General features: G+C 37.8%; 1 protein-coding gene across 12 annotated transcripts in view; it reads left to right on the forward strand.

Moving 5' to 3' along the window:
- The window catches only part of AKAP7 (A-kinase anchoring protein 7), a 108575-nt gene that overhangs the window by 50113 nt on the left and 41301 nt on the right, over positions 1 to 17161 (forward strand). For all 12 annotated transcript variants that reach the window (XM_019729389.2, XM_074333590.1, XM_019729379.2 and 9 more), the window contains one exon: positions 11768 to 11915. In XM_019729389.2, the coding sequence (XP_019584948.2) occupies positions 11768 to 11915 (148 nt within the window). The remainder of the gene's footprint in view (positions 1 to 11767; positions 11916 to 17161) is intronic.

Raw genomic sequence — 17161 nt, forward strand, 5'->3', positions numbered from 1 at the left:
AATAGTGGAGCGTTGGTGGGCTGAACTTGCAATGAAGTGGTGATGGGCAAATTAGCTTTTCCATGACAGTTCCTGAGTGAGGAAAAGCCTCTAGATATAGGAAATATGAAGGTTTTCTACTATCGTGAGGAGAGTTCCTTGAGTTTGTGGTATGGATAGGTGGTGCACAGTGCAAGTGTTTAGGAAAGAGCTAATGACGTCTCCCACTAACATGTTCTGATTTGAGGGTTGATGCCTAGTGGTGTATTCCTTTTATTTTGATATAAGCTGCTAGAAGGTTGTCTGTGTCATTTTTTTGTATTGAGTAGATACTGGTGTACTCCTAAGATACTTGTGGGTAGACATGGTAATTATTGGTAAAAGAGTGTTCTGGGTAGAGGAGTGCTGTAGATCATCGTAGGCAAATTATGAGGTACTAAGATGATCCATTCATTATTATTTACAGGAGCTATAATCAGTTATTCTGTAATAGTACTTCAGTTGATTTTTTTCACCATATAATGTGTTGCTTTTTTAGTGACCTAAAAAACCGTTCTCCATGTGGACATAAAAAATACAAAAAGAATCAAAGTTAGTTATAATTGGTCTGTTCGTGAAAGTAAAACATCTCATTGACATAAAAGATGTGTGAACAGATGTCTGGTGCAGGGGATGAATTTTCCCCACCACTGGGATGGTCATGGAGATCTAATGTGAGGATTTCCCAATAGTGTGCAGTGTTGGCTGCAGAAGTCCCTGGGCTTCTGGGGTACCATCTACTTGTAGGCACCTACTTGCAGGTAATACAATTCAGTAGAAGTAACCAAAAGCCTAGTGGGATAACCAAAAGTTTCTATAGATTGTGTTTAGAATTTTGAAAATACAGAATCTCTCCTTCAGATATCCTGATAGGGGACTTTCTCTGCTACAGCGTATTCTGGTCCCAAACTTGAGTACTGAGTTTTTGAACTCAGATTCTGGGAAACATAAGATTTATCTTGACAATTACACACTTTTCTGATACCACGAGGCATTTAGTCAATGTGTTAGTTTTGCATATTTTCAGTTTTGTAAAATTCCAGCGGGGTATATCACGTAAGAGAATATGGAAGGTAGTTGTGTATTTTGGAGCTATTTTGATTATCACTATGTTTTCAAAGTTGTAGTTTTTTTATTTCATTAAATGAATGCCTCAGAAAATCTTATTAAATTAGTATGTCTCTGAAGTAGCGTCTAAAATTCAAGTTAGTTGTATAGTTTCCATATAATATATTTGTTTCACATGATTAGTCTGCTACTTACTCAGCTACATGCTTCTCATGGTACATTTTTTTCAATTTATTTTTCTCTTTGAGTCACCTTGTATTTCTGTGATTTAAACATTGCAGAAACTGCTTGGTTAGAAGTGTATGCTAACACTTGGTGGCGGAAGAAGACCATTTTCAAATCAAATAAGTGTCTTAATGCAGATCTAGATTCCTCAAGAAATAAATGTGGTCTTTTCATGGATAGATCAGTTGTTTTTAATGCATAAATTATTTCCTGGGCTTCTTAGACAGCTTTCTTGATTTATGACTTTCAAATTGCTAATGTAATACTTAAACTATCAAAGCCATAGTTTATTAATTGGTGCTTCCTTGCAGCAGTTCTTCAGAGTCAGACAATGAGAGAAGTTTGGAATGAAAGAAATGATCTTCTTTGAAATTGTTAGTTATTTGTCACTTGAACTGGTTTGTTTTGAGTACAGAGTTTGATATGCACAAAGCAAGGATGGAGGGTGGTTGGTAATTGGACCATATGATGAAGTTGAGAGGAAGTAGGGAATAGGCAATCATCAATAGGAGTAGTAATGGAAAGTAGAAAAGGAGAGCGTGTGGATAAGATTCTGTTCTGATGGTACAATTAAGGGGAAAACCCAGTCCCTGAATTGTTTTGTGATTGAATATACAAGACCGAGATTGTAATGAAGTTCAGTTGGCTGAATCCCAACCTTCTGCATCCTTCCCAGGCCAGGACCGTCTGCTATCATCTTTCCTCACCTACTATCGTTATGTTCTCTTATGTATCTATCAGCACATTTTCTCAGGAATTTGTTAACTAGCTTGGTGTAATTTGGCTCCCACTCACTTATAATGGGCCTTTAAACCATTTCAAAACTCAGGAGTACTAGATTATTCTTTCTCAAAGGAGTCTCTGTAATAAATTTGAAGAAGCATAAGTTTCTTGTTTGAGCTCTGTTGTTTAGTCCTGGACAAATCTCATAACCTCTATTAACCTCTGTTTACTCATAGTGAAAGGAGGAGCTTGGTCTTAAAGACTCTTGGCTCCTATGCTGTTCTGAAATGTCTGTCAGGTGAGCATTTTGACCAAATAGGCTAATTTGGCTTCACGTAGAACCTTTCTTTTTTTAAACTCAGATTGGCTTTCTTGTATGCATGGAGGGAGAATTACAGAAACACAAGGTCTTTGAGTACTGATAGGAAGATAGATGGTGACAATTTAAATCTGTATTTTTCTACCTCTTCTCCTGGAAATCTTATAGAACAATAAAGACAATGGGGAAAATATCACAAACCTCACTGTCAGTGAAACTAGGAGATAGAAAAATCTATACCAAATTATGTGCAAGCATGTCCAGAAGCAGCTGGGCCCCGCAGGACTTGCGTGACAATTTACTTTAGGGTGGGGAAGACTGTAGAGTGAGGAGCAGGCCTGTTGGTGACAGAGCTCAGAAATCATCAGCAAATTTTCACTCCCAGATAGCGAGGGCTCCACTACACTGTACGAAGGCACGGAAAGCGTGAAAGGGGGCCCAGAGGAGATCAATCACAGGAAGCACTACTTTCAGAAGCGGAGGGGAGTACCTCCAGATACGATGAAGGAACTCGTGGCTGGTGATAGACAGGCAGAGCAAGCCAGCTTTTTCTGGGGCCCATATTATTAAGAATAGTCCATCACTAGCAAAAGAGGAGGAAGCCTTGAGCAGAGCAGCCTGGAAGACTACACTGCCACTTTCTTCACCTGGTACCGAAAAGAAGGCACCTTAGATGCCCTTGGTATCAGTGAGCCTTTATTATTCCAGACAAAAGATTGTCTTAAAAAAAATATCCTGGGCAGCTGGATGGCTCAGTTGGTTTAGAGTGCTAGCTCTTAATAACAGGGTTGACGATTTGATTCCCACATGGGTCAGTGAACTGCGCCCTCCACAACTAGATTGAAGAAAACAAGCTGTCGCTGAGCTTCCAGAGGGGCGGCGGGATGGCTCAGTTGTTTAGAGCGGGAGCTCTCAACAAGTTTGCTGGCTCAATTCCCGTATGGGACGGTGGGCTGTGCCTCCTGCAACTAAAGATTGAAAATGGCAACTGGACTTGGAGCTGAGTTGCGCCCTCCACAACTAGATTGAAGGATAATGACTTGGAGCTGATGGGCCCTGGAAAAACACACTGCCCCCACAAAAAAAAAAAAAAAACACAAAAAAAACTTAAAAAAAATATATATCCTTGGTACAAGATGAAGCAAATTATTTTAGTAATCTATTCCTGACACTTTCAATGCCAAATTATTTAATTACTCATAATTTTTAGTTGTTTTGAGTCTCTTTTTATATTACCAGGTACCGTTAGATCTCAGGCTATATACTATGGAATTCTCCTTGGATTTTTCTTATTTAAAATTCAGTAAATACAACACATCACATCTTTTTTTTAATCTTTTTGTTTAAGTAAAAATTATATGAAATCTGCTGTGAGATTGAATTAAAATTTCTTCTGAGATATTCTAGGTGCTGTTAGTCAACTATGTCATCTATTGTGGGTCAAAGAGCTCTGTTTATACCTAGTGACTTCACTTAGGTTTCTAATACATATTTCACCTTCATGCTGTTGTTATTTCCATACATCGAAAATACTAAATAAGTTTACCATTGTTTAATGTTATCCAGGAATGGATAACAAAATAAGTGAAAGGACTTGTATTACCGAGCACCTTTCTTCCTTGATCCATTTCCTAACCTGTACCACAGTTAATGTAAATCTTAGTGTCATTATTGCTTTCCCACTTCCTCACTCAGTTCTTGTGACAGTCCCTTATTGGGAGGGACACCTTTCTCTGTTAGGTAGGGCCTTCTGTCCTAAGTGGTGTGCAGGGAATATGTCTGGGCAGTTGAAGAAGACGAGATCGGTGAAGGAAGGTGTTTTGTTGAGATGGGGAGTGAGAGGGAGAGGAAGGAAGAGTGTTGAAGGGGGGAGAGTCAAGGAATTTGACTGTGCATAATAAAGTGGGAAATTAAGCAGTTACTAGATGCATAGGAGCGGGATGAGCTACAGAAGCTGTCTAGGTCTTCCTTGCTTAACATTACAAGGCTAGAATTAGTGTACAGATGAACCTAAACTCTTTCGCCAATGTGCAGTCCCTTTTACAACATCCAGGTGTTTAACTCTTATTTGGATTGTATCTGGGGCTATGGATGATTGTATCTGTCTGTAGAAAAGTTGACCAATTTAGGTAAATGGTTCCATATTTCTGACCTCTATGCTAAAAAAAGCAGAACTCATTCAACCACACTGTAAGTGTGTAGCAGTATATAGGTCAGTGTTATAGGACAAGCTAAAATTGTTTCTAAGGATTTTTCTGTGAGCTTATTTCTGAATGATCTGCTGCAGAACAGCTTCGTTGTCCTATTTCATCGCTGCGATCCTGAGACTTTTTTATGCCAGTGGCTAGCTGGCATTGCTTAATGTTGGAAAGTTTTTTGTTTGTTTGTTTGTTTTTTTAAAGATTTTATTGGGGAAGGGGAATAGGACTTTATTGGGGAACAGTGTGTACCTCCAGGCCTTTTTCCAAGTCAAGTTGTTGTCCTTTCAATCTTAGTTGTGGAGGGTGTTGTTCAGCTTCAAGTTGTTGTCCTTTCAGTCTTAGTTGTGGAGGGCACAGCTCAGCTCCAGGTCCAGTTACCGTTTTCTAGTTGCAGGGGGCACAGCCCACCATCCCTTGCGGGAGTTGAACCGTCAACCTTGTGGTTGAGCGACACATTCCAACCAACTGAGCCATCCAGGAGCTCAGCGGCAGCTCAGCTCAAGGTGCCTTGTTCAATCTTAGTTGCAGGGGGCGCTGCCCAACTTCCCTTGCGGGACTCGAATTGTTGAACCAGCAACCTTGTGGCTGAGAGCCCACTGGCCCATGTGGGAATCGAACCGGCAGCCTTCGGAGTTAGGAGCATGGAGCTCTAACCGCTTGAGCCACCGGGCCAGCCCCAATGTTGGAAAGTTTTGATTAGAAGGGAAGATACTGCATGGAAGGAGGAAAACAGATTAAGTTGTAAGTGTATAGATCATATTGGGTGAGAAATGTTGAGGTGAGGGATATTTTGTGTTTATAGAACATAAATTCTTTAGTTTATAGAAATAAATGGTTAAGTTGATGAATTCACGAGAACATGTCATTATTTGCTCCAAAGAGCAAAATGTTAGGAAAACACATGTGATAGGGAGGAACAGGCTGTGGTTTGTTTACATGTGAGTGACCACGAGACTGTGAGCCAAGAACACACTGAAGTTTGATCAAGGAGAGTTAAAAGTCCAGCTGAGATTGAGCTGTATAGAAAACATTCCTGGACGCCTTAGTTATAAGACTCTTCCTTTGTTTCCTCGTGATGAGAAAAGCCACCTGCCAACATAATATTATATGGCCAAAGAGCATATGACCTGTCCTGTCATACCCGAGAAGGCTTGAGGGGGGAATGGAGGGTTTTGCTAAGTAGACAAAGAATGAGCTTGTATGGGGTAGGCTGTGTTGTAAGTGTTCCAGTGAGCCTGCAACCTTGAGAACCTGTTGGGTACCATTGACCTGTTACTTCTCCAGTTCGTATGTCATTAGTCAGTATGAATGAACTAAATGTTTGTGGACTGAAGCCATGCTCTTCCTCTGTTTTGTTTGATGCCAGCACCTCCTGGAAAGAAACTCCAGGTCCACAAAGCAATACAGCCTATTGTCTGGGTGGCTTTTGTGGAGTGGCCTGAGCTGTTAGAAGCTGTATATCACCTTCATCTGTGACTGCTTTCCTTTCCACGTGATGCCACCGGGGAGCATTCAGCCTCTCTCAAAGTGCTTGTATAGGGAGAAGGAGATTAAAAACAAATAGTTCTAGCAGTGAGGTTTCTACCTGTTAGTTGCTGAAAGATGTAACGTTATAAATGTTCGATGCGATGCTGGGATAAAGAGTTTCTACTTTTCCTCTCCCCAAAGCCTCAAGATTAAACAAGGCAGTAGAGCTGAAAGCAAGGTTTTAAATAGAGGGCTGAGGAGATGGCCTACCTAAAGCACTTCCTGGTGTGCTGCATAGATGCTTCAGCATAAAGTAAAATGAAGAAATACTGTATACTCAAATAAACAGCTGGATTAAAAAGTGCGGGCAATCTCTGCCAGGATTTTACTTGATTATCTTTATATTAGAAATATAAGAAGAGATCTTTTTACAGGATGGATTATTTGGATTTTTTTTCTTTGTATAAGCAGCATCTATGAATTCTCATCTCCTATGAAATTCATTTAACATAGACATGTAATTCTCACTTAATTTATTAACATTAATGCAGAATATTAGAGGCAGGTATTTTAGAATGCTAGAAGATTCCTGAAATTTTCACGTTGGTTTTAGAAATATGATAGAATATATGATCATATCTTAAGTATGATTAATATTCTTAGAATTTTCTTGTTTTCAAGTAAATAGTGAAGAGCTTGAATATTGCCAGTCTGTTCCTTTCAATTTACTGTGTTTTCCACTTATCCCGAATCTGAAGCCAAACCCTATCTCTTACAAGCTGTATGTCCTTCTATAAGTGACCCAATTTCTCAGTGATTCAGTTTCCTTCTCTGGGGAGAATATGGTACCATTCTCTTAGGGTTATTGTGATTATCAAATGAGTTATAAGTTCTTAGAGCAATGCCTGTACATAGTAAATACTATGTATTTTCTATTATGGTTATACAGACAGTAGATAGCATCAATTTTTTCAGATTGGTTCAAAACATGAGCCAAGTACCATTGTCTTCGCTGTCACTTTTCATCACTCCTTCCTTTTTTGTCTCTAAACATACAGACAGGCACTAGACTGAGTGTCAGGGCCTCAACCAGGGGGATCAGGCAGAACCCAGCCCCATAAGCTGGCACAAGAGTGGCAGAAAGAGGAGATGGGAAGGCTGCTAGGAGCTTCTCACCCAGGGGTGCTGGATACTGGAGCTGGTCACCACGCTGTTCTAGAGCCCATTGGCTGGTGCGGTGAAGACTCCACTTTCCATCCCTGTCAAAAACAGGCTTGGGTGGAACTGAGCCTGAATGGGAAGGGCCTCCGTCTTCCCGACTGAGGGGCTTAGGGAGGACTGCCGCTGAGGAGGTAGTCATGGGGTCTCAGCGCAAACCATAGTGAAAGATGTAGTTATGCCAAGAGATGAAGAGGTCAGTAAGAATTATAAAGAGAAGGCCCATGTCGACATGCAGTGGTTTGTATCACCAATATGTAACTTTTCATCAGGGGCGGTGATCATAAAAAGTGATTTTAGTTTTTTTAACCAATATCATATGACTAAAGATGCATAACCATTTTCCACTTACGAAAATGAGTGTTAAAGATTGCTAGTCCTCTTTAACCAGCCCCAAATGACAAGCCAGTTTGGTTTGGCTCTTAATTGACCTGAATTTTGGTATCAAATCATTATCACAGGAAATGTACATTTCTTTTATAGCCACTGCATGACAGGAATAAACTATTGGAAAACACAGCAGAGCTCTAGGAATGTCAAGCTTTCCATCAGTAGGATACATAATCCCTTTGTCTGATATGCAGCCTGTTTACATTTTCATTATGGAAGCTGTGATTATTATAAACAGATAACAGGTCACAATAAAAACTTATCTTCGGTTATAAAAAAGCCTTAATCTTCTTAATAATATTGGCATTTCATCATTCCTCTGATCTCAACAACTTTTTTCTGGAGGTTAAAGATGGATTATAAGTAGTTTATCTTTCAGAACCTTCAGAGAATGATTTCCACATTCAGATTGTTGACTAATGTGAATTTTTGTATTTCATGGAGCTTTACTTCCTGTATTAAAAATAGAATTGAATGCATAGTAACATAAGTCTGAGCCCTCTTTGGTACATATTAAATTATCCACATCATTTAGCTAAATGTAAATGATATGGTGAGTGCTTCCTGGGTAAATAATTTCCATCACGTATCAGATGCAGCCATTAGATGATTCTAAAAATACTACTTATCATGCTCTCAGTGACATTTTTCCTGTGTTGGCTGTTTAGGTGCCAAGTTACAATCAAGAGTGAAGTTCCTCAGGGTTTCATGGTACACTGTATTAGAGGTTGTCAGCTACTTTGAATATTATTGATAATTCCCCCTAAACTGTGACTAAAGCTAGGCCAAAAGGAAGTGAAACGTCAGTCATTTCTAATGATTAATGAAGACATTTGAAAAGTTTTTCTGTTTGATATTTCTTGCCACTGATTTATTGTTTCAAAGTCTGATATCTTGTATTTAACTTCTGTTTAAACCCTTAAAAATATACTCTGTCCCTGGTAGGTCCAAGACAAAAATAATTTTCACACATAGGAGGAGACAATCATCAAGCATATTCAGAATTCCAGGGTTGCAGCATTCTTAGCGTGGTTTTAGTGAAGACACCATACATATTATTTGTCTACATTTGAAATAACCTCAACTCTCTTAGCCTTTACAAAGGTCAATTTTTCTTGGCTTTGACCATTTCGTGATTTTCTTTGAGCTCTCCTAATGTGTTATACCTCCATCGATCTTTAAATGACAAGGCCTTGGAAAGGGTATGGCCTATGAAGAAGGGAAACAGAATAATTTGGGGGAGTCTAAAACCTGGAAATTACGCCATCATCCAGCCTTTTTTAGCTTTAAAATATAACCTTGCAGGGTGATTTCTCTGGGACTATTTTGGCAATCCAATGATCCATTCAGAAAATAGGAGACTTTGTAACTTTATTCTAAAGGAGAACCAATTTTGATGTATTCATTTATTTTCTTAGAATGCTAGTCCTTTTTTTAATTATGAAAGAAAAACAGCACCTGCTGCAGCTGGATGGAGAGAGTCAGATAGATTTTCCTAGAAAAAAAATATATTGCCATGGGACAAAGAGCCTGAAAAAACGAAATATACTGCCAAAAAAATTCCCCAGAGAACAAAGATCATGCTAATATTATATATCAGACAAAGCAGATTCTTACCTATTTCTAGATATTTTATTATTGAAGATGTTTTCTAATCAGAGTTTATAATTTTAGTGCCTCCTAAGGCCTCATGCCTCTTTGAACCACAGCTCTCTCTCTAAATTATGAGTTAAAAATTAATTCCATTTCACTCTCTAGTAAAAATTAACTCCTTCAGGCTCATGTTAGAAGTCATCTGTGAACAATTCTTGCAAAATAGTTGGTGCTTCCTTTTTCCTAAAATTACATTAATTCACCTAGCATTTTAGTCTGTCTTATGTTTCCCTTATTTCTTACTTAAAAAAAAAAAAAGATATCTTACAAAACTGAAATGGAGATTATAGTGAGTGGGTAGCCAGTGCTGGCATTGGTATCTTGAAAACTTAAGGTCTTTCTTTTTCCACTAAGTTATCACTAGTCTTCTGTCTGGTCTAAGGGACTGATCTCCCTCCCACCCCCAAGTACACACACACACTCACACACACACAGGCATTTACTATATTTCACTGTTTTAAGCACTCTTATAAATTCACTTATTTAGTCCATATACACGTTGAGGTAGGTACTATTATTAACCTCCTTTTATAGTTGAAGAAACTGAAGTGAAGTGACATGGCTGAAAAATGGCAGAGCCAGGGTTTGAACTCACAGTCTGACTGTTCCTCAGCATTACTTAGCACAATGCTCTACGTCTCTCTTGAGGCAGTCTACTCACCAAATCAGAAGAAATCCACTCGATTTCATTCTTATTGAACCCTGAATAAATAGCGTTTGATGTTGTCAACACCCTCTTCTTGAAACTTTATCCTCTTTTGCACTTGTGGCAATGACTTATGGAGCATGGCTGCTTGTCAAGCTCTGTTCCAGGCACTGGCGGCATTTCAGTGACTAAAAATCAGACAAAAATCCTTTTCTGTGTGGAGCTTACATTCTAATGGGGAGAGACAATGACAGACAGCGAAGAGTAAATACAATAAAATAAGTTATGTACTATGTTATGTAATGGTAACATAGATGGGAAAAGCTGTGGAAAAGTATACAAAAATGCAAAGAGAGAAAGGTAGAGAGGATCTGGGAGTACAAATGAAGTGATGGACAGGTGAGGATCTATTCAGAAAGTAGCATTTGAGCAAGGAATTAAAGGAGATGGGAGATGGGTTATGAGGATATCTGGGGGAAGAACATTCCAGGAAGAGGGGAGAGGCAGTACAAAGGCTTTGAGGTGGGCTTGTGCCTGGTGTGTTCAAGGAAATGCAAGGTTAGGGAGTCTGGAGAGGGGGAAATGGAGAATAGTGAGAGACCCAAGAAGTTCAGAGGGGGCAGAACAGAACCTCATAGGGTGTTCTGGGAATTTGGCTCTTTGACAGAAATGGGGACCCTTTGGAGAATTATCAAATTAGCTGGTTATCAAATAGTTCAACCACATTTCTACATTAAAAAAAAGGACTCTTTTGCCTAGGAAAAGCAAAATACATAACAAAATTATAGTAGTAGCAGTTTGGGGTGATTTGATTTAAAACTTTTTGTTTTTATACCTCTAATTTACTTTTTTTTTTTTTTTTGCAGTACATTTTGTGACTAACAAGGGAAAAGATGTATATAAATTATGCTTTAGTAAGAGTTATATAAATATGATTTGAAAATAATATATAGCATAGAAAAAACTTGAAGGATATACACCCCAGTGTTAATCATGTATTTAATATATAGAGCAGAGTCACGAAAGATTTTTCTTTTCTTTTTTTCTAGAGTCTTCATAGTTTCTAATTTTTAACAAGTGACAAGTATTGCCAGAGCAATATAAAAAAAATGATGACTTGAAAGGAAGGGTTCATACATGGTCAGCAGTAAACTTTGTAAAGTACTCATTTGGGGACTATGAGACTGGGTGCAGGACTGTTGGTATAGCACAGGGTAGGGGAGTACATTCTTCCTCTTTTGGGAAACTACAGAGGTACCACGGGCATCCCACTGTAATTTTTCAACCAGCCCTCATCCTGCTATGAAAGACACTGAGAGTAAAGAGGAGGGGTAGGTAGAAAACTTGGAAGATCCACTGACTCCCTAACGCCAACCCAAATAACCTTTAATTGTGTTTCAGATGATTCTTACATAAAGAGTTTAAGAATTGCATCCATTTTATTAAAACATTTTGCACATTATACAATGTCAAGATAAATACCACTTTTTCAAAAGTCACCCATTTCTCCACTGTTGTTGGAAAGGATTACTCTTTCCTTGATGTCTCAAATTTCAACTTGATACATTGTTTCCGAAGCTTAAAGTATATGAGGTTTTGAATGTTGCCAAATTTAAACCGAAAACTTGAACAATTTTTTTAAATACAACTCATTCTAGGCAGAGACTCTAAAAACAGCTTTACAACAATTTTATGGTACCAATTTTCAAATGCCTGTAAGCAGTAACTGTATACCAAAATGTAATGTCAGATTCTAAATAAATGATATAGATATAAACTGGCTGCCTAGATGAAATGACTGATTGATGTGATCATGTGATTTTGTTTTGTCATTTCAAGGGAGTGAAAAAAATAGACCCCAAATTATATGAAAAATTTATCAGTCACAGATTTGGAGAAGAAATGGTCCATCGCATCGATCTTTGCTCCATGGCAAAGAAAAAGCAACTTAATGGTTATTATCACTGTGAGTCTTCAATTGTGATTGGTGAGTGCCTTAAAAAGTATCTGTTAGCTTTATTTTGATTTCTTTAGTCTCATTTTATTTTGGAAATATTTAGTACGAGTTGTATATGTTTTTCTCAATGACATATTTTCCTATTAATAAATACTATGTTTTGGGAATAATGCATTGAAAATTTTGTGGAACATATTTAGTATTTATATGTATCAGTCAAGATTTCAGTATGTATACTTTTTCTACTTTTGTGCCTTAAAAATAATTATAATGAAGTCTTGAAATGTTGATTCAAAATGCATTTCAGTTTAATTTTATTTCATGAATATGGAGAAAACATTTTCTCCCATGAAGGCTTACATGACCACACGAGGCATTATCATGTTTGCTGTTCTAATTAGGAATAGAATGTCCCAAGCAAAACTTTCACTCTGAAAAGAGAAAACCTTTGTAGGTGGTCTGCAAAGATTGAAAACTTGTCCTTCAGTTTTTTCCCTAAGGGAATCATGTTTTGAGGGGAAACAAAGATTCATACATAAATGCTTCTAGCATTTAATCAGGGAGATGGTATGTGATGAGACAGACTTGTACACAATTACGAGCGTCATATGTTTCCAGGTGAAAAGTGTGCACACCAAATGAAAATTTTTTTAAAAACCAGAACAGGGCTCTCTCTCATTATTTGCAATGTGAATATATTTCAAAGGAGCCTTATCTGTTAGGATTCAAATTTACTATGTCAAATTAGGCACTATTCTTAGAAAATTGTGAACTTGAAGACAACCTAATTTGTACACTTTTGAAGTAACGTGAAAATTCTCAAGATAAATACATGCTTCTAAATATTTCAAGATCTTCAACCAGAAGAATTTCTCTACACTTCAGCTTGAAGAATAACTATGGAAATATATGTCCTGAAAGAATCTTAGCACTGAAGTTTATTAAAGCACTTTAAAAAATGTTTAAGAGACACAATTTATTTCCAAGAGAAGTCATCATTTTACCTTCCAGAGATATTAGCTATCTTAAACAGAAGATATTCAGTATGTCAGTCGAATTTTATGTTCTAAAACATTTCAAATATATTTTAAGGAAGATTTTTGTGTTTTCAGAATCTCTTTCATGTTTCCATTGCTATCTCCCATTGAAGTGTTGATGAGGACCAAACATTTCTGTTTAGGTTCATTGTAAAAGGCAAATTTGAATCCTTGTGTAATACAGATTTTTACTAGTAGGTTTCTGTATCTTCACTGTAATTACTTTAGGCCAAACTTTAAGGAAAACTAAGTACTTCATTGTCTCATCTACTCCCACTCCCAGTTAAAAAAATAAAGAAAAAAAGCAATAGTAGATTTTACTGAAGGTACTATGGGACTGCGTAATACATGCTTCACCTGTATTGCAATTAGACAGCCCTGTGCAGCTCACCCCAAATCACTTGTTCTAGCCTCTGAATTTTCTCTTTTGTTGCTCTTTTCCAGTTTTGTTTCTAAAATTGCCCCCTATTCTAGGCAATTTCTTTAGATTTTTTTTCCTTAGGCTTCTTTATCTCTTACCCTTTTCTAATTCAGAGCAATTTAGCTTCTTTCAAACTTCACCAATCTTGTATCCCCATATCAATCATTTAATGCTATTTTTTAAAAAAAAAATGCTTTTTGCCCATTACAAATACTGTTTTTTCTGTCACATTTTGTGACATATGAACTTGAAGATAATAGCTATGTCTAAAATTATAATTATTATGTTAAAATAATCCAAATTTGATACATATGAGAGTTCTTTTATTTGCTATGGGTAATTTTTTGATTTTCTTGATCTTACCTGAGTTTTGTAATAGAATTTTTAGCAGGTTTCAGGACACTTTCTTTGTGAGTTTTATCTCTTGATCAGATTTAATTAGTTTACAGTGGTTTGATTTCTCTTTAACTTGATTCTAACTCAAATCTAGTGCCTGTTTCCTGAGACTTGAACCTTTATTTTACTATATGTGTTAATAAAGTGGGACAGAGTTCAGATCTTAAGATATTTTGTATTCAGAATTGTAGGGTAGAAGTTGGGTTTCAAGGACTCTGGGAACCGGAAATTGTTTATAAAACTGTGTATATAGGTACATATGTGAATTTTTCTGGGGAGAGAATTTACTAGGTTTGCATATTTCCTATCTCTTTGTTAATGGTGCATTCTTGGAGAATGCTAGATTCCAAATCACCGATTTTCTGTTCAACTGTCTCTGTAAGGCATCGTGTGTGTGTGTGTGTGTGTGTGTGTGTGTGTGTGTGTTTAATATCAATGACTATATATGCTTCATTTCTAAGATTTCCAATTGGTTCTCTTTCATATTTTCCTATTCTGTTCTTTACTTCACAGATGCTATTCCTTCATTTATCTCTTGGAGGATTTAATTATAGTTAATGTTTGACATTCTTTTCATGTTTCAAATCTTGAGTTCCTTGGGTATAAATTCTTCTATTTGTTGGGTATTTGGTGGTACGCAGTTTCCTCTAGTGCGTTTTAAGGTTTTTCGAGGGCTCATCTTATTGTGCATGTTTCCTCCTCATAACCCCATGTGTGGTTTTCCAGATGTCAGCCGTAGTCCCACAGGGTACACTGCTCTAATGAACTGGGTTAGGAACTGGCAACAGCAAGCCATCCTGGTCCATAAAGAGTTGGAGTTCATTCTTCTTGTGTCTCATACCAATTTGTGAGGTTTTTTAAAGACTAAAGGTAGTTAGCCCTTTGTCTTCAAATATTGGCTTCAAATATTTTCCAGATTGTGTTCTGTGTTTAATTTTGATCATAAAGGGTTTTTCACATTAAATGTTTAAAATTATGTTAAATTACAAATTTAAAAAAGTTCTGTGATTTCTTTAATTTTTATGACTAAGGAAAGTCGTCTCCATACCAAATATTTGATACATATTCATTTATATTTTCTTATAGTTTTTATTTTGTTTGCATTTGAGCTTTTAATCTACCTGTTCTGATCAATAATATATGTACTCAGACACAGAAATCCAGTTACCAAACGTGGGTATGAAGTAGGGATTTAGTTTTAAGAATATGTTTTTATAATTTTTTTTACATCCCATCAACCTTAGTCTCTGTTCCAAAGATCACAAATTAGCAGCCTTTCATGTTGTACTTGCCTGGAACAGGGTGTTTTTGTTTGTTTGTTTGCTTTTCTATTTGAATAACATGCCAACATTGGGGTGATTTTTTGTGAAAAATCTGGTGTTCTGCCACCTTCTGAACAATCTGAAAATGTAGCCACATTGGTCACACTCTTGCATGGCAACAGTTTCCTGGATGCGGTAGAAGGCATACTGACCTTGAATTGAAAGTAGCTGCCTGTTGTCAGTCCTCTTACACTATTGTTTTTCTTATACAGTTTTCTTGACTGTTCACACTACCTGCTTGGCTCCTGAAGGCACTTGAATTGGACCCTCTGCCAGCTGTTGTTCTCTGTACCTGTTTTACATTTCCATGCTGGGCATTTTCCTCTTCATCTTCTACCATCTGTGCCTTTACGTGGTGTGTTAGGGGAGTGTGTACAATGTGCATATGCCTCTCTCTTTGGTATCATGACATACAGAGAAGTATACGACATAGTCCTTAAGAGTGATATAGAGTCACTGGGCAGCTAAGATTCCATCTGAGAAATGGGGAAGGAGGAGGAATGGATGAATAGGACTTTGTCTATAACCGTAATGGGCTTTGATAGGAAACCGTGGAAGAGGTTTATACTTCTACCTTCTAGGAGAGTGTGGGGATGGGAGTGGCAGAGCTTGGATACATAGGATTAGATTGAGGAGCAGACACATGGATAATAGAGAAAGGACGTTTTCCAGGAGCAATAGGTATGATTTACGGGGGGAGGAGAGAAGCAATGGACTGGGAGGCGGGGTCGAGGCAGTATTAGTGATAGCAGGTGCATGGCAAAGGCTGTAGTGATGGAGTCTGCTGTGTAGTTAGCTGGGGAAGCTACCGAGGAGCAGGTTCTTGGTTTATGTGTTTGAGGAGTTGGTGAGGGGTGTAGGAAAGGAGATGGGCACAATCACACACACAGAGGCAGTGATTGTGTAATAAAGGCTACTGAGGAGATAGATGTATGAAAACAAGAGGGTGAAATTTAATACTCAACATAACGACACAGGACTGGACCCTAAAGGCAAGACCTTCAATTAGTTTCAGACTGTAGCACAGAGGCAATGAGAGGGCTAGGGTTGTGCCAGACATCGGCTCTAATAGAAGCAAACAGGCCTGCACAGATACGGTGATTGAAGAGGAAACATGCCAGACATAGTCAGGCAAGACACAGTCATCATAGCTGCGGTCAATTCAGTCTGTATCCAGTGCCAGGCAGGTCAGACCAGCAAGACACGAGACTCAGACTTGAAGGCTGAAACTCTATGGAGAATTGTGAGTGACGTGAGTCAATGAATTCATTCTATCCAGATGTCCCTGCTTTTTGAGAATCACCCTTAAGAGACCTGGACAGCTTAGATCAGTCTTGTCAGTCTTAAAATGCTTGTCATCATCCATCCAGTGATTTTCAGTAGTTGTATCTAGGTGGTGGTTCTACAGAAGGAAAGGACTTTTGGGGTTGCATATGGGGAGACCCTTAGCTCTGACTTTGGTGTCCTAATCGTCAGTGCTTCTTCACCTGTAGGGGCCAGGGAAGAGTGCCAACAGCTCTGGATATTGCCTGATTTTAGTATGTTGGACATGGGGTTCTTCTTTATGGAAGAGAATACTGTCAGTGTAATTGACTCATCAGTTGATGCAGGAGGAAGAGGTGGGAGGAGAAGGAAATCAACAGTTTATTTCATTGAACGGAAGGCATAGCTAGGACAAAAATCTCTGCTTGCTAGAATCCTTAAATCTTAGCCTTTGTCAGATCACTTATAAATTTTAGAAGTATTTAATTTAAAAATGTTTATATTGCTTAAATGCCATATGCCCATGTAAAGGTCAACTTAGTGGGTAGCAATATTGGGGATAAATATGTGCTTGAATGTCAGTTTTTTTTTCATGTGACTCATTTACTTTTTGCTGTAGAAAAAAATGCAATTTAATGAATGATTTAATGTCCTAATAACCTATAAGGCTACACTTTTGTTGGGTTATAAATTCTTTTAAAATATACTTTAGTTCATTAGTTTTCAAAGCTTGGACCATAAATCGCTGGCAGTCCCTGAGATACTTTTAGGGGTCTGTGAGGAAAAATGATTTTTATCATGATGTTAAACCATTATTTGCCTTTTCCATTGGGCTAA

Source organism: Rhinolophus sinicus, linkage group LG05 (assembly GCF_036562045.2).
Source record: "Rhinolophus sinicus isolate RSC01 linkage group LG05, ASM3656204v1, whole genome shotgun sequence".
In the NCBI taxonomy this organism is placed as follows: domain Eukaryota; kingdom Metazoa; phylum Chordata; class Mammalia; order Chiroptera; family Rhinolophidae; genus Rhinolophus; species Rhinolophus sinicus.